General features: G+C 41.7%; 1 protein-coding gene across 2 annotated transcripts; it reads right to left on the reverse strand.

Moving 5' to 3' along the window:
- Positions 1–178: 178 nt before the first annotated feature.
- Positions 179–16657, reverse strand: acvr2aa (activin A receptor type 2Aa). Of its 2 annotated transcripts, XM_034574206.1 has the most exons (12): positions 15883–16657; positions 13506–13740; positions 12664–12773; positions 12268–12422; positions 12078–12101; positions 11255–11398; positions 8400–8543; positions 5397–5542; positions 5135–5249; positions 3772–3910; positions 1958–2088; positions 179–1211 (listed from the first exon to the last, which is right to left on the reverse strand). In XM_034574206.1, the coding sequence occupies exons 1-12, from the start codon at positions 15935–15937 to the stop codon at positions 1017–1019; spliced, it is 1593 nt and encodes a 530-aa protein (XP_034430097.1). In that variant the 5' UTR covers positions 15938–16657; the 3' UTR covers positions 179–1016. The 2 variants fall into 2 exon arrangements, with proteins under 2 accessions (XP_034430097.1, XP_034430098.1); XM_034574207.1 differs by lacking the exon at positions 12078–12101 and having other exon boundaries at positions 15883–16656.
- Positions 16658–16921: the final 264 nt, after the last annotated feature.

Below are 16921 nucleotides of genomic sequence, written 5' to 3' on the forward strand. Positions count from 1 at the left end.
TTTGATGTCATTTGATTTGTAGCAGTCGAGGCTCTGATCCAATCAGCATCCAGAAGAAAACAAATGAGCAGACGACGTTCTTCATTTTAACATTCAGTCAGCTGATCTGTGATGTCACACAACACTAAAATAAATGTAGGATAAAATCATGTCATTTTCAGTATGTAGAAATAACAAGATTTGGATTTAAATCAGCTGATGATCTAACGACAGAGTTGTTTCTTCTATATAATAAAAACAATTATCTGTATATACATATATAATAACAATCTATATATACGTGTATATATATATATACACATGTATATCATAATAATCATTTGTATATCATGATAATAATACTCTGTATACAGGTATAAAGCAATCTGTATATGTTTGTATATCATAATATACAATCATAATATATTCATGAAGACTACATATAGCCACTGTTGTTTTTTGTATGTTCAAATGTTATTATTAAAAGAGTGCGTGTGGAAGTAAGTGAGAGGTTTTGTTTTTGCCATGGTATCAAATTGGGCATCGAGAATCGTATCATGGTGTATTGACTAATAAATATTTTGTATTGTGACATCCCTAAATCTGTTTATACATGTATATAATAATAATCTGTATATGCATATTTCTCAAAATAAACTTAATCTGTAAATTTACGTATAGAATACAAATCTGTATTTACATGTATATATGACACAAAAAAAAAACAGTGAAACAGACATTCAGAAGACATTTGTTGTTGACATCATCATCATCACATTAGACAAACTTAAGTCGCCCTTTTATTTTGAAATAAAAGTGTTTGGATCGTCAAAAAAGGTAACAGGAAGTGATGACAGAGAGACTCTCCACCATGTTGTTCTCCAGGTTCAAGAGCTGCTCATCAGTCTGACACTCACCTGCAGCCAGAGGTCACCTGAGCGTCCAACAAATCAACTGAGCACCTGGAGGTCACCTGAGCACCCGGCAGGTCACCTTAGCAGGAGTCCCTGCTCCATCCTGATAGGCCCTATGTCTCGTCATAGGCTTGACTCTTTAGGCAAGTAGTCCACGTTGGTTACCATGGTGACAACCGTGACAATCTCCTCGGGCATCGTGGCATTCGTCTGTCGCTGCATCTGTACGATTCGCTCCTCCACGCAGCCGGCCGACAGTCGGGCCTCCGCCTCATGGTCCCAGCATTCCTCGATGGTCTCACACAACAACACCAGACCCTGCAGAACAATAACAACAAAATCTGTCGTCAACTCAACACCTGTCAACAACAACATCTCTCAACAGCACAATAGCTTTCAAAACCACAACACAACAACAACAACACAACACCATGGGCCTGTACTATGAAGTGAGGGAGTAACTTTGTGGTTAACCGATACTACGAAAGGAGGTTAGGTCTAACCCGCGGTATGATGCCTTGTAGGGTTAGGTACCGACCGAATTACGTCGGTACTACCGAGTCACGTGAACTCAATCAGTGCCAAGCCATGCACAGCTTCACTAAGTCCACTGACGGTGATCAAATGGTCTTTTTCAAACATGTTTGGATGGACAAAAGTAGTCAGTTTTGTTCTGTATCTAGCAGCTCTGTCAGTAATTTACTGCTCCTCTCTGTGTCTATCATTCACGCAGCACACTGCGCCAAACAAATCAAGCCACCATCTCCTCCAGCTTTACATACATCGACTTAGTTTACAGATTCTGTTGTCTGAGTTTACACATGTGTCTGATCACACTGTTTGTGTGTGTGAATGTGTCAGTGCGACAGATGAGCTGAATTATGAATGAAGCAGCTCTGAAGAAAGATTTAACTCATAAAGAAAAGTATCAATCATCATGTGATGATCAGTGTTGATATTGTGGCGTCATTTCAAACAAATCCACATTTAAACTGGAGAGAGAGAGAGAGAGAGAGAGAGAGAGAGAGAGAGAGAGAGAGAGAGAGAGAGAGAGAGAGACTCACAGCATGGTTCTTCCAGCACTCTCTGAGCGTCGGTCTCAGCTTATTGTGGACGACAACATCCTGCATGTCCTCCAGAGTCGGATGTTGACCCACCTCCTCCTCAAACGGCAGCATGTACTCATTCACCGGACCTGGACCAGAGACAGGGGGGACCGTCAGAGTTCAGAACACAAGGAGAACAGGGGCCTTTACTACAAAGCAAGTTCAATGCGGCTAAATTCAAATCCTGGTTAACTCTAATAAGTCTGGCTTATTTAAGTGAGAGATCTATTCCATGAGTCTGGCTTGAATTAATTCCTGCTCAGTCACCATGGTAACTCATACTTCAGAGCCAGCCTGCACGGTACCAGTATAATGGTCTAGCTATGTTTAACTGTGTCTCAAAGAAAGTCACGAACAAGTTGTTCCATCCAAAAAAAATAAAAGTTTCTCTCACAATCTGTTAGTTTGTCAAAGTTTAGTTGAACAGTTTATTAGTTACCTCTTTCAAGCCGTGAACAAAAGAAATGAAAACATCCCCATGACAAAGAAGACTGTTTGAATTTATTCTGACATCTCTCTAACTTCTGTTTCTCAGACTTCAATTGAATTTTCAGTTTCTTGTTCTTTGATACCGAGGAGAAGATGCCTTTTATAAATGGAACAGACAAAGGTGTTCAAGTAGCTGATGAAGTTTCTGGTAATAAAAATATAAACCTAATCACTTCATTTATTACTGAAGTGATTCCGTTCTGCAGTAATAAGTTATATTTAAAGACGTGTGTAAAACTTGAGTGATTTGGTGTGAACTCTTTCTTCCTGTGGTTCTGTAGCTGCAGATAAAGTCAAACTGGCTCCATCTTCCTACAAACACAACTCTAGATTTTAAATCATGAATCACTTCAGCATGTTGTGACTCTGCAGGAACATTGTGTTTCACTGAGATATAAAGGACTTGTGTTAGTGAGGATCATCACAGACTCAAACCTGTGGAGTTAAACAAGTCAAGGGTTAAGGGTTAGACCTAACCTCCTTTTGTAGTACCGGTTAACCACAAACCCTCGGTCCTGGGATGCCCCCTTGACTTGTAATTTATAACATGTTTTAAGCTTAAAAGTTTGCTACCGGAAGTGGCGATGCTAGAGGAAGTAGCGATGCTAACACGCACCCCGCGCGTACCCTTGGGTGAGACCTTGTGTGCAGTGTTTCCGGTGTGTGCGTGCAAGGTGAACGTGGCTCCAGAGCCTACATCCAGGACATGGTCAAACCTTACACCCCAGCCTGGCCAATCAGCTGCTCCCTCACTGCGAGTGACAGCTGCCACTCAACAAAACCACAACTGTTTCCTGTCCTGGCTCCTAAATGGTGGAATGAGCTCCCCATTGACATCAGGACAGCAGAAAGTCTACACATCTTCCACCGCAGACTAAAGACACATCTCTTCAGACCACACCTTGGTTAAGAAGATGGTCTAAGTCAAGTTGCACTTATATGTTGCACTTACTTATAGAACTTTGTAGTTTGGCTTTTTTGAAGAAAATTGTACTTTCTTGATTCTTGTTGTTCTGAGTTTGTACCCTCATGGTTGATGCACTTATTGTAAGTCGCTTTGGATAAAAGCGTCAGCTAAATGAAATGTAACGTAATGTAAATGATAAGCAATGTAACCTGCTCCAGAGCAGGTTAGCTGTTCAGCAGAAGTTACCATGTTGATTTACTGCGATAAGAAGGGAATTAAACCTGAAGTTACAGATAATAACACATCCTGCTTCATAGTACAGGCCCCCAGATCTGAAAGGTTCTCCAGCAGCCTGTATGCGAGTGTTGAGTGTTACCGTCAGCAGCCTTGCAGCGAGCAGCGAGCTCCCACAGCACCAGACCGACAGCATACATGTCGATCCTGAGGAAGGCATCTCTCTGGAAGTTGATCGCCCCCTCCAGGACCTCAGGGGCCATGTACCTCCTGGTCCCCACCTGAAACACACAATGAAAAGTGATTCAAATCTCCTGCCGAGGGCGACAAGACCTCTGACTGATAAAGAAGTAAACAGTTTCTGCAGGTAAGGAGCGGATTAGTTCATCAGTTGAAGTCCAAGTCATTCCACAGTCTGAGGACCTTTTTTATCACAGCGCCTCCACTCTGTAGAAAAATCTGTCTTAACAACACATTTTGAAAAGTGAGCTTTCAGCTGGTGTTTTATTTAATTTTGTTTTTACTTTTGTATTTGAGCTCAGATGCTGTGTGATCTTCAAGTTGCATTAATTTTGTTTTTGCCGTCAATTTATTATTTGAACTTTTAAAGCACCTTGTTACTGTGTTTCGAACGGTGCTATATAAATAAAGTTTATTATTCTTAAGAATAATAATAGAAATAACTTTATTTGTATAGCAGTTATCTAAACAATGTTATAAAGAGCTTCACAAAAAAATCCATGGCAAAAAGAAGAATGAATTATAATAAAAGGTATTCAATTCAGTTCAATATTAATCATAACATAAGACCTTAAAGTAAAAAAAAAGTGAATTGAGAAGAGGGGCGGCTGAGGGTTGAGGGCTCGAATCCCAGCCCATGCCCAAGTCTCCTTGTCCTGACGTGTCGAATGTAAAGAGAGCTCAGGAACAGTCCATCATCATGTTTCAGCTCTGTCAGGTTGTTATAATGAGAATTATAAGAGTTGTTCAGGTATGTCTTGCTCTTAGTTCTGCTGCTGTAGGTCTAGAACGTCAGAGGACACATGACACACTTCATTACATTAATGTAGATCATGATGGTGGATAATGATTATAACCAGATGACGTAGATAAACAATATAACTGTCAGACCTTTTCTTTTTCTATAAAAACTTTAAACATTGATTCACGTCTTCATTTGTGTTAAACTCTTTTCTCATTAATTTTGGAAATCTAGTTATTTTTGTCTCGTCCTGAGACAGGAAATGATGTCACCTCTTTCCTGTAAATTGTTTGTCATTTTACTCTGATTCAAATTTATGAATATGAGGCGATACAAATAAAACTTGATTGAGTGATTGATTGATATCTTTGGTTCAGTCCTATTAGTTTACATGTGTTGACTTCCTGTTTGATAACAGTCATTGTCTCCTGGTCAGACGAGACCCTCTGGGTTTGATTGGCAACTTTTATCAAATGATAAACAGCAGCTGGTTAGTGGGGGGCATTCTCTCAGGTGAACTCACCTGTCCGTGGGTGTCTCCTGGAGACTTTCCCGCCTCAAACCTGAGAGCAAGGCCGAAGTCAGCAATGCAGGCGCTCAGGTCGGACTTCAGCAGAACGTTCTTACTCTTAAAGTCCCTGAAAAAACACACATAGTGAAACATCCTGTCTGACACAACTCTCTCTACAGCCGAGTGTATCTGTGTGTATCTGTGTGTACTAGTGTATACCAGAGTGTACTAGTGTGTACCAGAGTACCAGTGTGTCGTATGTAAGTGTGTGTACCTGTGTGCGATGGCGGGCTTGTGTCCGTCCTTGTGTCCAGGTATGTCTTGGTGCAGGTAGGCGAGACCTCTGGACATGGACTGAGCGATGACACACAGCTCAGACCAGGAGAGAACGTTTGCCTTCAGGTAGTCGGTTAGAGAACCCTAAACACGGAACACAGAACATGTCATGTGACCGACTGGTGAACGTCACATCATCAGAACATTTTCTTTCATTAAGAAAAAAATGTAATGTTACTTTAATAAGTAAAATTACTAGACACACAGTTACAGACAAACCGTTACAGACAGAGAGTTACAGAGAGTTACAGACAGTTTCAGACACACAGTTTCAGACACACAGTCTCAGACAGTGAGTTAAAGACCGTTACAGACATACACACAGTTAAAGACACAGTTAAAGACAGACAGAGAGTTACAGACACACAGAGATACACAGTTACAGACAGGCAGTACAGACAGTTACAGACACAGTTACAGACACACAGTTTCAGACACACAGTCTCAGACACACAGTCTCAGACAGTGAGTTAAAGACCGTTACAGACATACACACAGTTAAAGACACAGTTAAAGACAGACAGAGAGTTACAGACAGTTACAGACACACAGAGATACACAGTTACAGACAGGCAGTACAGACAGTTACAGACAGTCACAGACACAGTTGCAGACACACAGTTGCAGACACACAGTTGCAGACAGAGAGTTACAGACATACACAGTTACATACAGACAGTTACACAAAGACATTTACAAATTATGAAATGTCTCATTAATTACAGTAAAATACACATTATAAATTAATTTAAATTAAAAAAAACACAAATTCAAAAAAATACTTTATTCTTAAAAGTAGATTTATCTTCTGTAGCACGTGATTGTGTGCGTCCTGCATATCAAGATGGCGGCGCCAAGGACACAGCGGCCCCTCCGGCTAACGCCAACAGTGCTTGTTTGTGTATTCGTGAAGTTTGTCTCACTCATTTGAGCTATGATCGTGGGACCCTCCTCTACCTGGGTTCAGGTAACACCAAATAGAGCCACTGGAATGATCAGCCCTTGCACTGGTGCGCCTAACTTTTTCATTTAGGTGCACCACCGCATATTTTAGGTGCACCCAATATTTCATTTTCAGCGTCGCTTCCCATAGAAATAGGTAAATCCATATCTAATTGCATATTATTGTAATACAGGAGTAAAGGCATGGAAAAATGTTTATTTTAATCACAGAGCACTAAACTAAAAATTGTGATGATAAAACAAACTTAAAGTGCTGGTTTTTAAGTGGTTGAAAAACTCAAATAAATAGATAAACCAAACAAATATAACTCAAACAAAAGGAGCAGTAGATGATTTCACACTCTTTCGTGTCATGTCTGTGTCTCTATCAATCATAAATGAAATGTACATGGAATCCGCGATCTTGAGAGACGTCTATTTATTAATGAGTCAGCAATCACTCTGATGAACTGTGTGTATGCAGTGTCGTTGGCGTAGGTCGGGTTGACTATTAACCCGTTCTTTTTCATGAGGATTATCAGTGATTAGAATTTAGTGAAGGGCAACTCCTCTTTTGCTATATTGTAAGCAGTGTTAAATTTGATCATCATTTCTGATTCCTCACTTCTTTGATTTGCCGCTGCCTGAACGCTGCTGAAACGCTGCTGTGAGAGGAGCTGCTGCGTCAGCAACGCACCTATCACAACACAAGGTGTGCCTTTTAGACGTTGTGCTTTTTTAGGGTTTCAATTCTGAATGTTGATGTTGAAACAGCAAAAGCACTTTTCCGCGCAATGCGAAAGGCATAGTTTTAAATGTTCTTGTTTTTAGTAGGCTCTGGATCTTGATCAGGCTCTGAATCGGATCAGAATCAGAAATACTTTATTGATCCCAGGGGGAAATTGTTTATTGTTCCAATAGCTCCATGCAAGATTAGAAATTAGAAGTATAAGCTTATAAGATTTACAAAATATATAAAATAAAATATGTACAATATGCGCATTCTGTACATTGAGTGTTTATTATAAGCATGGATATGTCCGACATTGCTGGCATTGAAATGAGTCCAGTCGGTTGACTCAGTATCTGACACTCAGAGGGTCTGACACTCAGAGTGAGGAGTTGTGTAGTTTGATGGCCACGGGCAGGAATCACTTCCTGTGGCGCTCTGTGTGTCAATGTTTGTCAAAGGCAAATGTCCAAACACCCAGTTGTTTTTTAATAAAAAAAAATCATTTTTGGGACCTGATAATTTTCAGGCGCACTGGTGCAACCAATTAAAATATTTAGTCGCACTCCTTAGGAGCCCTGTGTGGTTTGAGATTTGAAAAGCGTAGTGAAAACGCATAGTGAGGACAACTGAGAAGATCATAGGAGTCTATCTCCCCACCATCCAGGACATTTTCAAAACACGATGCAAATCCTCTTCCATCATGAAGGACCCACTGTTTGTCCCACTGCCATCAGGCAGAAGGTTTAGCAGTATCAGAACCAAAAACCACAAGGTTCTGTAACAGCTTCTTTCCCCAAGCTGTCAAGACTCATTAACACCCTGTTGCAATCCACCACATAGTGCCCCCCCACACACACAATTTTACACATTGGCCTGTGAGAAATGCCATTTCGTTCAGCCATGTACTGTGTATGTGGATGAATGACAATTAAAGGTTCAGTGTGTAGAATGAAGTGACATCGAGTGGTGAAGTTGCATGTTGCAGCTGAATAACCCTCACCTTCCAAACATGAAAGAGAACCTGTGGTAGCTTCAGTTGTCCTAAAAACTCAAAAGATTATTAAGTTTGTCCATTTTGGGCAAAAGTGAAAAACACAGCGGCCTCCGTAGAGACGACATGCTCCTGATGTAAATATTAGGTATTTAAATATAAAGGGCTCATTCAAGGATGAAGAAAAAAACAGTTCTTTCAATTTAGGTGATTACACACTATTGAAGGGGTCAGTGTGTGTGCTTCCCCTCCTGCCCCGAAGGGGTCAGCGTTACCTTGTCGTGGAAGGCGGTGATGAGCCAAAGCTCCGTGACCATGTGACTTCCTCTTCTCTCAGCACCGATGAAGTGCAGCAGGTTTTCATGTCTCATCCCGTTCATGTTGTAGATCTCCAACTCGTTCTGCCATGACGGTTTGTCCTGGACACAGAGAGGTCAAAGATCAAAACAACTCCCTGTAACCACGCAGTCCATCATCTGAACACAGGTTGTTAGCATGAGCTAACAGCTGCTTCCCCATCTTCATCAATGGTCATCAGACGTTCCTCAGAGGAACAGAGTGGAGAAGGAGCATGAGCTTGTATGATCGTGTTTAGAACCAGAGGTTGCTCTGCAGACTAATATCAGTAACAGAGTTTGATCCTGGAGGTGGAGATCATGTGACCTTTCAGGCTGATTGAAGGGCAGATGCTCTGTCACCTTCTGGACCATCTGTAGGAGTTTCACTGAGCATGAAGAGAGGAGCAGGAGAGCTTCCATGGTGGAACACTGAGACCAAGTACAGACTGGCATACATGGAAGTTTGAACTCAGCAGTACAAACTCCTATGGACAAGGGGATGTGGTACAGTCATGAAGAACAGCAGCGGCAGACTTGTTGACATCACAGGCCCAATCCCATTTCACCCCTTGGCCCTTTTCCTTCGTCTTGCGTTCAGGTGTAGGCTGTCCCAATACCTGTTAGGACGGAGGGGTGGGGCCGAGGGGAGGGGCCAAGGCTCCATAGCCTCCAAACGTACCCAGAATGCCTTGCGAATCACCGGCAAGCTGGGAGAGAGACCCACAAATGTAGTATTTTCTCCATTAATAAGGATTTAAAAATTACGATACTGATGTAATATCTTAGTTTAATATCATTCCAATGTATGATGGTCACTTTTTTCACAACAACCGTAAACAAAAATAAAGATCGGGAGCGCGGTAGCATTAGCATGCTAGCGATCTTTTTTTGCATGATTGCTTATTTTCGCATCGACTACTGATGACGTGTAGGGTTTACGCGACTACTACTGATGATGTAACGGCTTCTTGAAGGGCTGTCCCAATTCGTAGGGGAGGATTTCAACCACTACCCTCGTGACTCCGTTTCAAGGGTTAGGGTTAGGATTGTCTCTGCTCGTCTTCAGAGTACTGCGGTTATTTTCACTGTAATATGTATTTAAAATAAAACGAAACCCAACCCTACACCTTCTACACTTACATAACAATTAATGTAGTTCCATATTTTATAAAATCTATATTTGATTTTTAATTAATTAATTAACATTATTTGTCAGCAGCTGTTCCTAGTGCGGTAAATCTACTGGGTAATTCTAAGTTGTGTGTAATATTTACTCCATCCTTATAAAATGGTTAATAAAAATGGATTTACATAAAAACAGGTTTACATTATAACCTTATGATGTTAGCAGTTAGTTTAGGGCTATAACATTACTATACTATGTTTACTTTAGGTCTACTAAATAAACTGCCAATTACAGGGGGGGGGGATTAATAGTTTAAGAATATTGACACATACAGGTATTGGCACATCAGCGACATTCCTCATACCTGCTGTTTGTCTTCTTAGCAGTCATCAAGAGGATAACAGGCCTTGTAGAGTTAGATACACAAACATCACTATACATTCATGGTATAAGCAGCTGTACCTCATCATTAGTTATTAGCCAGGATATTTTTTTAAAGAAAAGGATATACCATGAATATGAAACGGTAATCATGTAGGCTACAGTATCTTTTTGACCGCTACATCCTGGCCTGTTGAGCACGGTGCCCAGATAACGGTTGCGGTAGGAAGGAATGTCTAGTACTGTTAAACCAGCCACGCTACTCGGATGATATATCCTCTCCTGGATGGACGTTTGACGTTGATGCTTATTTACGTTACACCCCCATACATACACACTCATACACCGGCTCCTACTGTGTCGCGCTGATAAAAGCAAGTGAGCATGTTCAAAACAACCCAGCTCACAGTGCGAGAAGAGCAGGTAAGCTCGCCTTAAACGCAGTTTAATATGGCAGCTTTATTCAAAGCTAAAGGCGTCAACAGTGCTAGAAGCATGTAGCCTGTAAGCTAGCTGCGTTTGTTTTCTGTTGTTGTGAGTTGAATGAGAGTTGAGCTAATGAAAACGTCCGAGCAAAATTTAGGGTCTGTCTTGATAAATAGACCGTATATTTGAGGTGTAAACAACAATATTTTTGCCTAAAAACATTTTAAAACTACAATTTGTAAAATAGCAGTAGTATTTCGAAAATTATAACTTACAGTTGTGTATTTTCTCCTCCGCCATTGCCGCTTGAACCGAAATGCATTCTGGGTTACGTAGCTGCCGAAGTCCACACAGAGCACCACCAGATGCATCCACGATGGGTGGAGCAAGTTAACATCCGGGCATTTGACTGTACTTGACTATATGCAGACTTTTGAATTGGAACAGTACTTGGGCTGTGACTGATGACGTTCTGTTAGTCCACAGGTACAGTTAAGTACGCAGATTGAGAGAGGCCGTGATTCAGGTCACACGAGTTCTCTCATGTTGTTTAGAACAAAAAGTCTCCACCTGGAGACAGATGCATCATGGTCCGAGAAGATCAGCTGCTTGTCAAACATGATCTCACCTCAGCTGAGGTGAGACCTGATGACAAGACTGATGATGATGTCATGAAGATTTCAAAGAGTTAAGGTTTAGATGAAGGTGACGTCATCATGTGACAATGTCAGAGACGAGCTGAAGGTCAAATCTAGACCGTGAGGTCGTCTGGTGACAATGACACATACAGTTCAGTGTCTTCTGCATACAAACTGATAAAAGAAACCACAGAGTCAAGAGACAGTAACACAGTACTGACCTGTATTTGGAAGATTTTGACAGCCACATATTCACTGAGCAGCTGCGCCTTCCACACGCAGCCGAAACGCCCCCTGGATTTGATCTCCAGTAACTGCAGGGGCTTTTGACCAAGGATGGGGGAGGGGGGAAAGGGTCCAGGGTCCTGAAAGAAGAACAACACAGTGATTGACGGTATCAGGACACAGGGACATCTGTCCATCTGTACAACAACAACAACAACGACGACGACGACGACGACATCATCAGTACTGAGTAGGGTTGGGCTGACAGGCAGTATGATGATGAGCCAAGAGCCGTTCCGCAGCGCAACTGCAGCCAGGCCGCAAGAGAACAAAAATGAAGGATCAGTTTATTCTATTTATTAGCCTGTAACAGCTCCTTGCGCCGGATTTTTAAATCGTGATGGTTTGCACCTGCCTCTCAGGGGGTTAGTCTATTTGTATCGCAAAACTGACGATTAAAACTTACCTACAGAAGGAAGTCAGTGAACTCTCCTTTTCTCTTCTATTCCTATCTCAAACAAATAGCCTCCTAATTGTTATATTGTTGTTACTAACCCTTTTTCACAATGCCCCACCCCATGGCATTGTCAATCGCAATGTTTCACTGCATACATACGTATGCCAGTTAGGTTGACATCACCCAACCCTAACACAGAGCATTGAAAAAAACAACACCTGTGGCAGATGATCACAGGCGAGTGTTTTTTCTAAATAAAAGTCCTGTCAGGTTGCAGGTGGAAGCTCATGATGCAAAAGTAATCTCATGATAAAATAAAAGCCGTAATGGATCTGGAAGGAAGCGAAGTTTGATCCTCTTACCTCTATCATTATGTGAAAGGCGTGCTGGGAGGTTGAGAGACAAACAGTTTACACAGTCAGACAGAGAGAGAGAGACAGAGAGAGGTGACAGTATTCAAAGAGACCAGGGACTGGACATCACCTGTGTGTCTGTGTCTGTGTGTGTGTGTGTGTGTGTGTGTGTGTCTGTGTGTCTGTGTGTGTGTGTCACCTGTGTGGGCACTAGTACAGGTGGGTAGGCCAGCTTGTGGTGCCGGTACATCCAAAAGGAAAAGAGGACAATGGCGGTGACAGCCATGATGGGAACCAGTGAGTACATGAGCGTGGACAGCAATGGAGGTGGAGACGTCACTGGTTTGTTCGTCGCTACGGAAACACACCGCAACAAATCGAATTTTAAAAAGTACATCACAAACTGCAGCATCAATTTAACAAATTTTGTCAAAATGAAATACAGGTCGACTGCATGAGAATAAAGTTTTGAGTCTTTTATAAACATTTTCCATAAAGGTAACTCTTATTCCACTTTGATCTTCATGACGTTGATGAACAGAATCACTAAACTGAACAAACACAAACACACAGACAGCTAACAGGTGTGTCTTACTGGGTGGCCAGCTGATGTTGGGGCTATAGAAGAACTTGTCGTTACACAAAATGCCATCACAACAGCAGAAGAAGACTTCAGGACCATCTTTCTTTTCCACACACTCGCTCCTGTCAGCAGAAGAAGAAAACAATGAAATGTAAGACTCTGTTTTCATCCCAAAGCTGCATTACAGAAACACTGACTTCAACAAACCCGCTAGACTGCCTCACATACACAGCTCATGGGTGAAGAATCATTTAAAGTTCTAATATCAGGAAAATATTTAATATTATTAATAATGTTGGTTTGTGTTTAGAGCGTCAGTGAGACGAGAACAGCCAATCTCGCAGTGTTGGATTTTTTCTTTGCAGATGAAACAGATACTTCGGAAATCCCTGTGTTTTATCACTTGGAACAATGAATAACAAAGTTGACTGACAACTTTCTTTCAGCTGAAAATTAACTATAAAGTGACTATGCAGTGTTTCCCCTAGGATGGAGTTGTAGCAGCGGAAATGAAGCGCACTGCTTTAATTAGGGCATTTGGAATAATGTTTATATTATAGAAACATTATTTACTATCAAAACTATGTACAGTCATAATAATAAATACCAAAGATTAAGTGAAAAAAAATGAAAAATTGTATATAGATACAAATAAAAACAAAATAATTATTAAATCTTGACCTTATTGATGCAAAGTCATCAATTGCATCGTTCTGCCAAGCAGTTGCCTGGTTAATACTAATCACAGAAATAGCGTTCCTGTGGAGCACAATTTAGTGGCATATAATGAAGATTATGCTCATTTAGACTGACTGTTGTCTGAAGGTTGAGTGCAACTGTCCTACTGACATTACCTGTTATAACAGTTGACGTCATCCAGCCAGCAGCCCTGCTTCACCACCTTCACAGCTCCAGAGACGTTCTTCCAGGTGGCGAAGCAGTGCAACCTCTTATCTTTTTCCCCAGAGCAGGTTATCACTCTGCTGATGTTCCCCCGACCATCCAACGCAGAGGAAGATGAGGAGGAAGAATTAGGGCTGTAGTTGTAGTGGACACACTTCTGAGTCTCTGAACGACCCAAAATGGCACCTGAGGAGGAGACAGAGTCCATCAGAGTCTGGACTCACCTGCTTCTTCATGTGAACTGATCAGAGCTGTCAGCCAATCACTAAAGGTTATCTGAAATAAAGCAGGTTTGATAGAGGAGCGTCACTGTTAACAACTAGACCTTCTGAGGACATTTTAGCAGGCTTTGGTATGAGAATCCCCTCAATCTCGGTCAGAACAGTCCTGAGTACTTCTTAGGTCATTGATTGGGCACCTGGAGTGTTTGTTTCCAGGAATGGATCTCTCTTTCCCAACACCCACCCAATAGGGGAGCATTAGGTGGATTAAAACAGAACTGAATCTGTTCTTTTGCGATTTTGAGCTTGGAGGTCAGGCTGCAATGCAGCGAAGGCCTCTTTCAGTTCCCGCTCTGCACCCCTAAAGTTGGTTCCCTGATCTGATATGAGTTCCAAGGGTTTCCTTCTACGAGGCATTTAAATATGATCTCCCACCTCCAACCATCTAATATTGTCCATATTTCGGTGGTATGAGATTGTTTCAAAATGATGACACTAATATTATTTATCACAATAATTTCTGGGACAATATATCATCCAACAATTTGTTATGACAGGCCTACCTTCATATTTTTAATATTGCACCAACTAAGAGGTTTCCTTGTTCAGTTTACAGCTTTAGTTCTGAGAATTTCTTTCATATCCAAGCAAAATTGATATTGTACAATGGAATATCCCTAACTGAATCCATATTGAAGTGAATCAAATCTGAAATCGAAATGAATCAAGACCTTGTGAATCGGAATCAAATCGATTTGGGTAATCAGTGGCGATACCCAGGCCTAATCAGCATTTACTTAAAGTAACTAAAGTAAAAGTGCAGAAGGGGGTTAGAATAATATGACAGGAGAAAATGATTAAATCTGATGTCAGAGGGTCCCTGCATGTGGACACAGTGGAGGACCTGATTAGAATCCGTCTCGAGGGAACTAGCTTGGAGGAGTTTGATGTCAAGAAGGCTGAACAGATGAGGTTCAGTCAGAGCAAAACATTTATCAGTAAAACAGTTAAGATAGTGGTGCGCCGAAATTTTGTGCTGGTGCTCCTAAAATGTTCAGAAAGGAGCACGAATGCTACTAGTGGAAAAGTAAGGCTGGAGCCCTGGATAATATTCAAACATTTTTTCAATTCAATTTTATTTGTATAGCGCCAATTCATAATATACATTCTCAATATTCTAACATAATCGTGCAAGTTCACCCTTTCAAAGAGCAATTAACTTAATTCTGAAGAATACTCAGTGTGACATTTGAATGAGAATTAGACATATTAAAATATCCTAAATAAATAAAACAAACCACACACAACCAAAACAATAAATAAAATGGACTCTGGCTATGTTGCCAAAAATGTATCTTGAATAAATATGAAACATTTGGTTTAGAATATGTGTTACCAGCTCTGTAAACAGGATGGTTATCATCAACATGAGCTTTTGATTGTATTAGGTTAGTATTCCAGCGTTTCACCTAGGATTTTGTTTGTTTGTGTGTGTGTGTCTGCTCGTCATATTTTCAATGTGTTTAAATACGAGTCTCATAAACTCTCCAGCAAATTAAACAAACACAAAGTAAACGTCAGTACTGCTTAAGTTCTAATAACTTCTAGTGTTTATTGTGTCACAACCCGGCTCTTAAGACCATGAGAAAATGTCAGACACACCACGGTTAAATGTTAACAGAAGTATATTTATTAAGCCAACTGAGGATAACATTATAAAAAGCAACAAACAAGTGGAGTGTGAACCTTCTGTCGATCTGTGGTGTAGGGTTCGTGTGATGGAAGAGAAATCAACTCAAAGACAGTAACTGAGTAAAAAATAAGAATATTAAGAATGGTCATAACAATAATAATACTCATATTAAATCAGAGTACTCCTCAGGAAACTGAATCTTCTGATTTTCAATGAAAGGACACATTTCACTGTCAAATGAAACCCTAACCCAATGCAGAAAGTTTTCATACACAACAAACGATGAAACACTGAATACAAACGAAGATGGATAATTGATAGTGGGTTAGGGTGACGTCTGCTAACGTCTGATCAGCAGCCGGTGGGAACGTGTGATCGGCTTCACACCTGCAGGTGTGATGGCAGCAGACTCACCTGAGGAGCAGGAGATGAGGAAAACACTGAGGAACAGTTTGCTCTCTGGTCCCATCGTGACTGACACTTTACAGCTGCTTCGACTGATGTTTGACACCGAGGGCCGGCAGCATGTTCCGGTCAGGACTCCTCACACAGTCCCGGTGTGAACCACTTCACACCGGGACAACAGGTGAACCCAGGTGTGATCGGGCCAGAGCTGCAGATACAAGCCGTTAGTCTGAGGCCAGGCCTGGTAGACGAGGAGGACCAGACAAACCACCTGCTATCATCCGACTTTCAGCTCTTCTCTTCGGGATCCAGCGCACTGATCAGGCCGCTTCACGGTGGAAGGTCACTTTACGGTGTTTCCAGCGGGATTAAGCTCCGGTTGAGGCTAACCGGGGCTAAACTCGATCCAAACTCTGGTTTTAAAAAACGTTGGAGTTGAACCTGAACGGTTCATAACGTGTTGAATGTCAAATGAACATAAACCACTCAGCTGCTGTGACCCGGGATCAGAGAACAGCCAGCGGGCAGAGCCGAGCTCTCAGTCCGCCTCGGACGACCACTGCTCGGTCATCCAACAGCTAGCTGCTCCGGCTAGCCGCTGTTAGCTCCGCAGCTCACAGTTCCAGTGGAGCGGGTTTCTGGAAGAGGGACGAGCGGGACCCGCATGGATCATTCTGGCCTGAATCAACGTAAACACCGGCGGTTAGTTTTGCGGTTCTTCTCCGTCTTCACTTCCTCTCTCTCCCTCTACGACCTCAGCAAAGATGGCGGCCAGATTATTATGATTGTCTTCCATCTGTCAGGATCCTGTGAACGACACACGCAGCAGCCAATAGGCTGCGTGGAACCTGAAGCCCTCCACCAATCACGAGCGGCGTCGTGACGCAGGACGAGACACATCGACCTGCAGAGCCAGAGAGCCCCGCCCCCATTTTAGACGTACCCATTTTGACAAAAGATAACATTATTATTATTATTATTATTATTTTTTTATAAGTAATTTGTTGTATTTTAATGACAGTTTGGTCAGAAACAGATAAGATAAGAA

This window comes from Hippoglossus hippoglossus, chromosome 21, assembly GCF_009819705.1.
Source record: "Hippoglossus hippoglossus isolate fHipHip1 chromosome 21, fHipHip1.pri, whole genome shotgun sequence".
Classification (NCBI taxonomy): domain Eukaryota; kingdom Metazoa; phylum Chordata; class Actinopteri; order Pleuronectiformes; family Pleuronectidae; genus Hippoglossus; species Hippoglossus hippoglossus.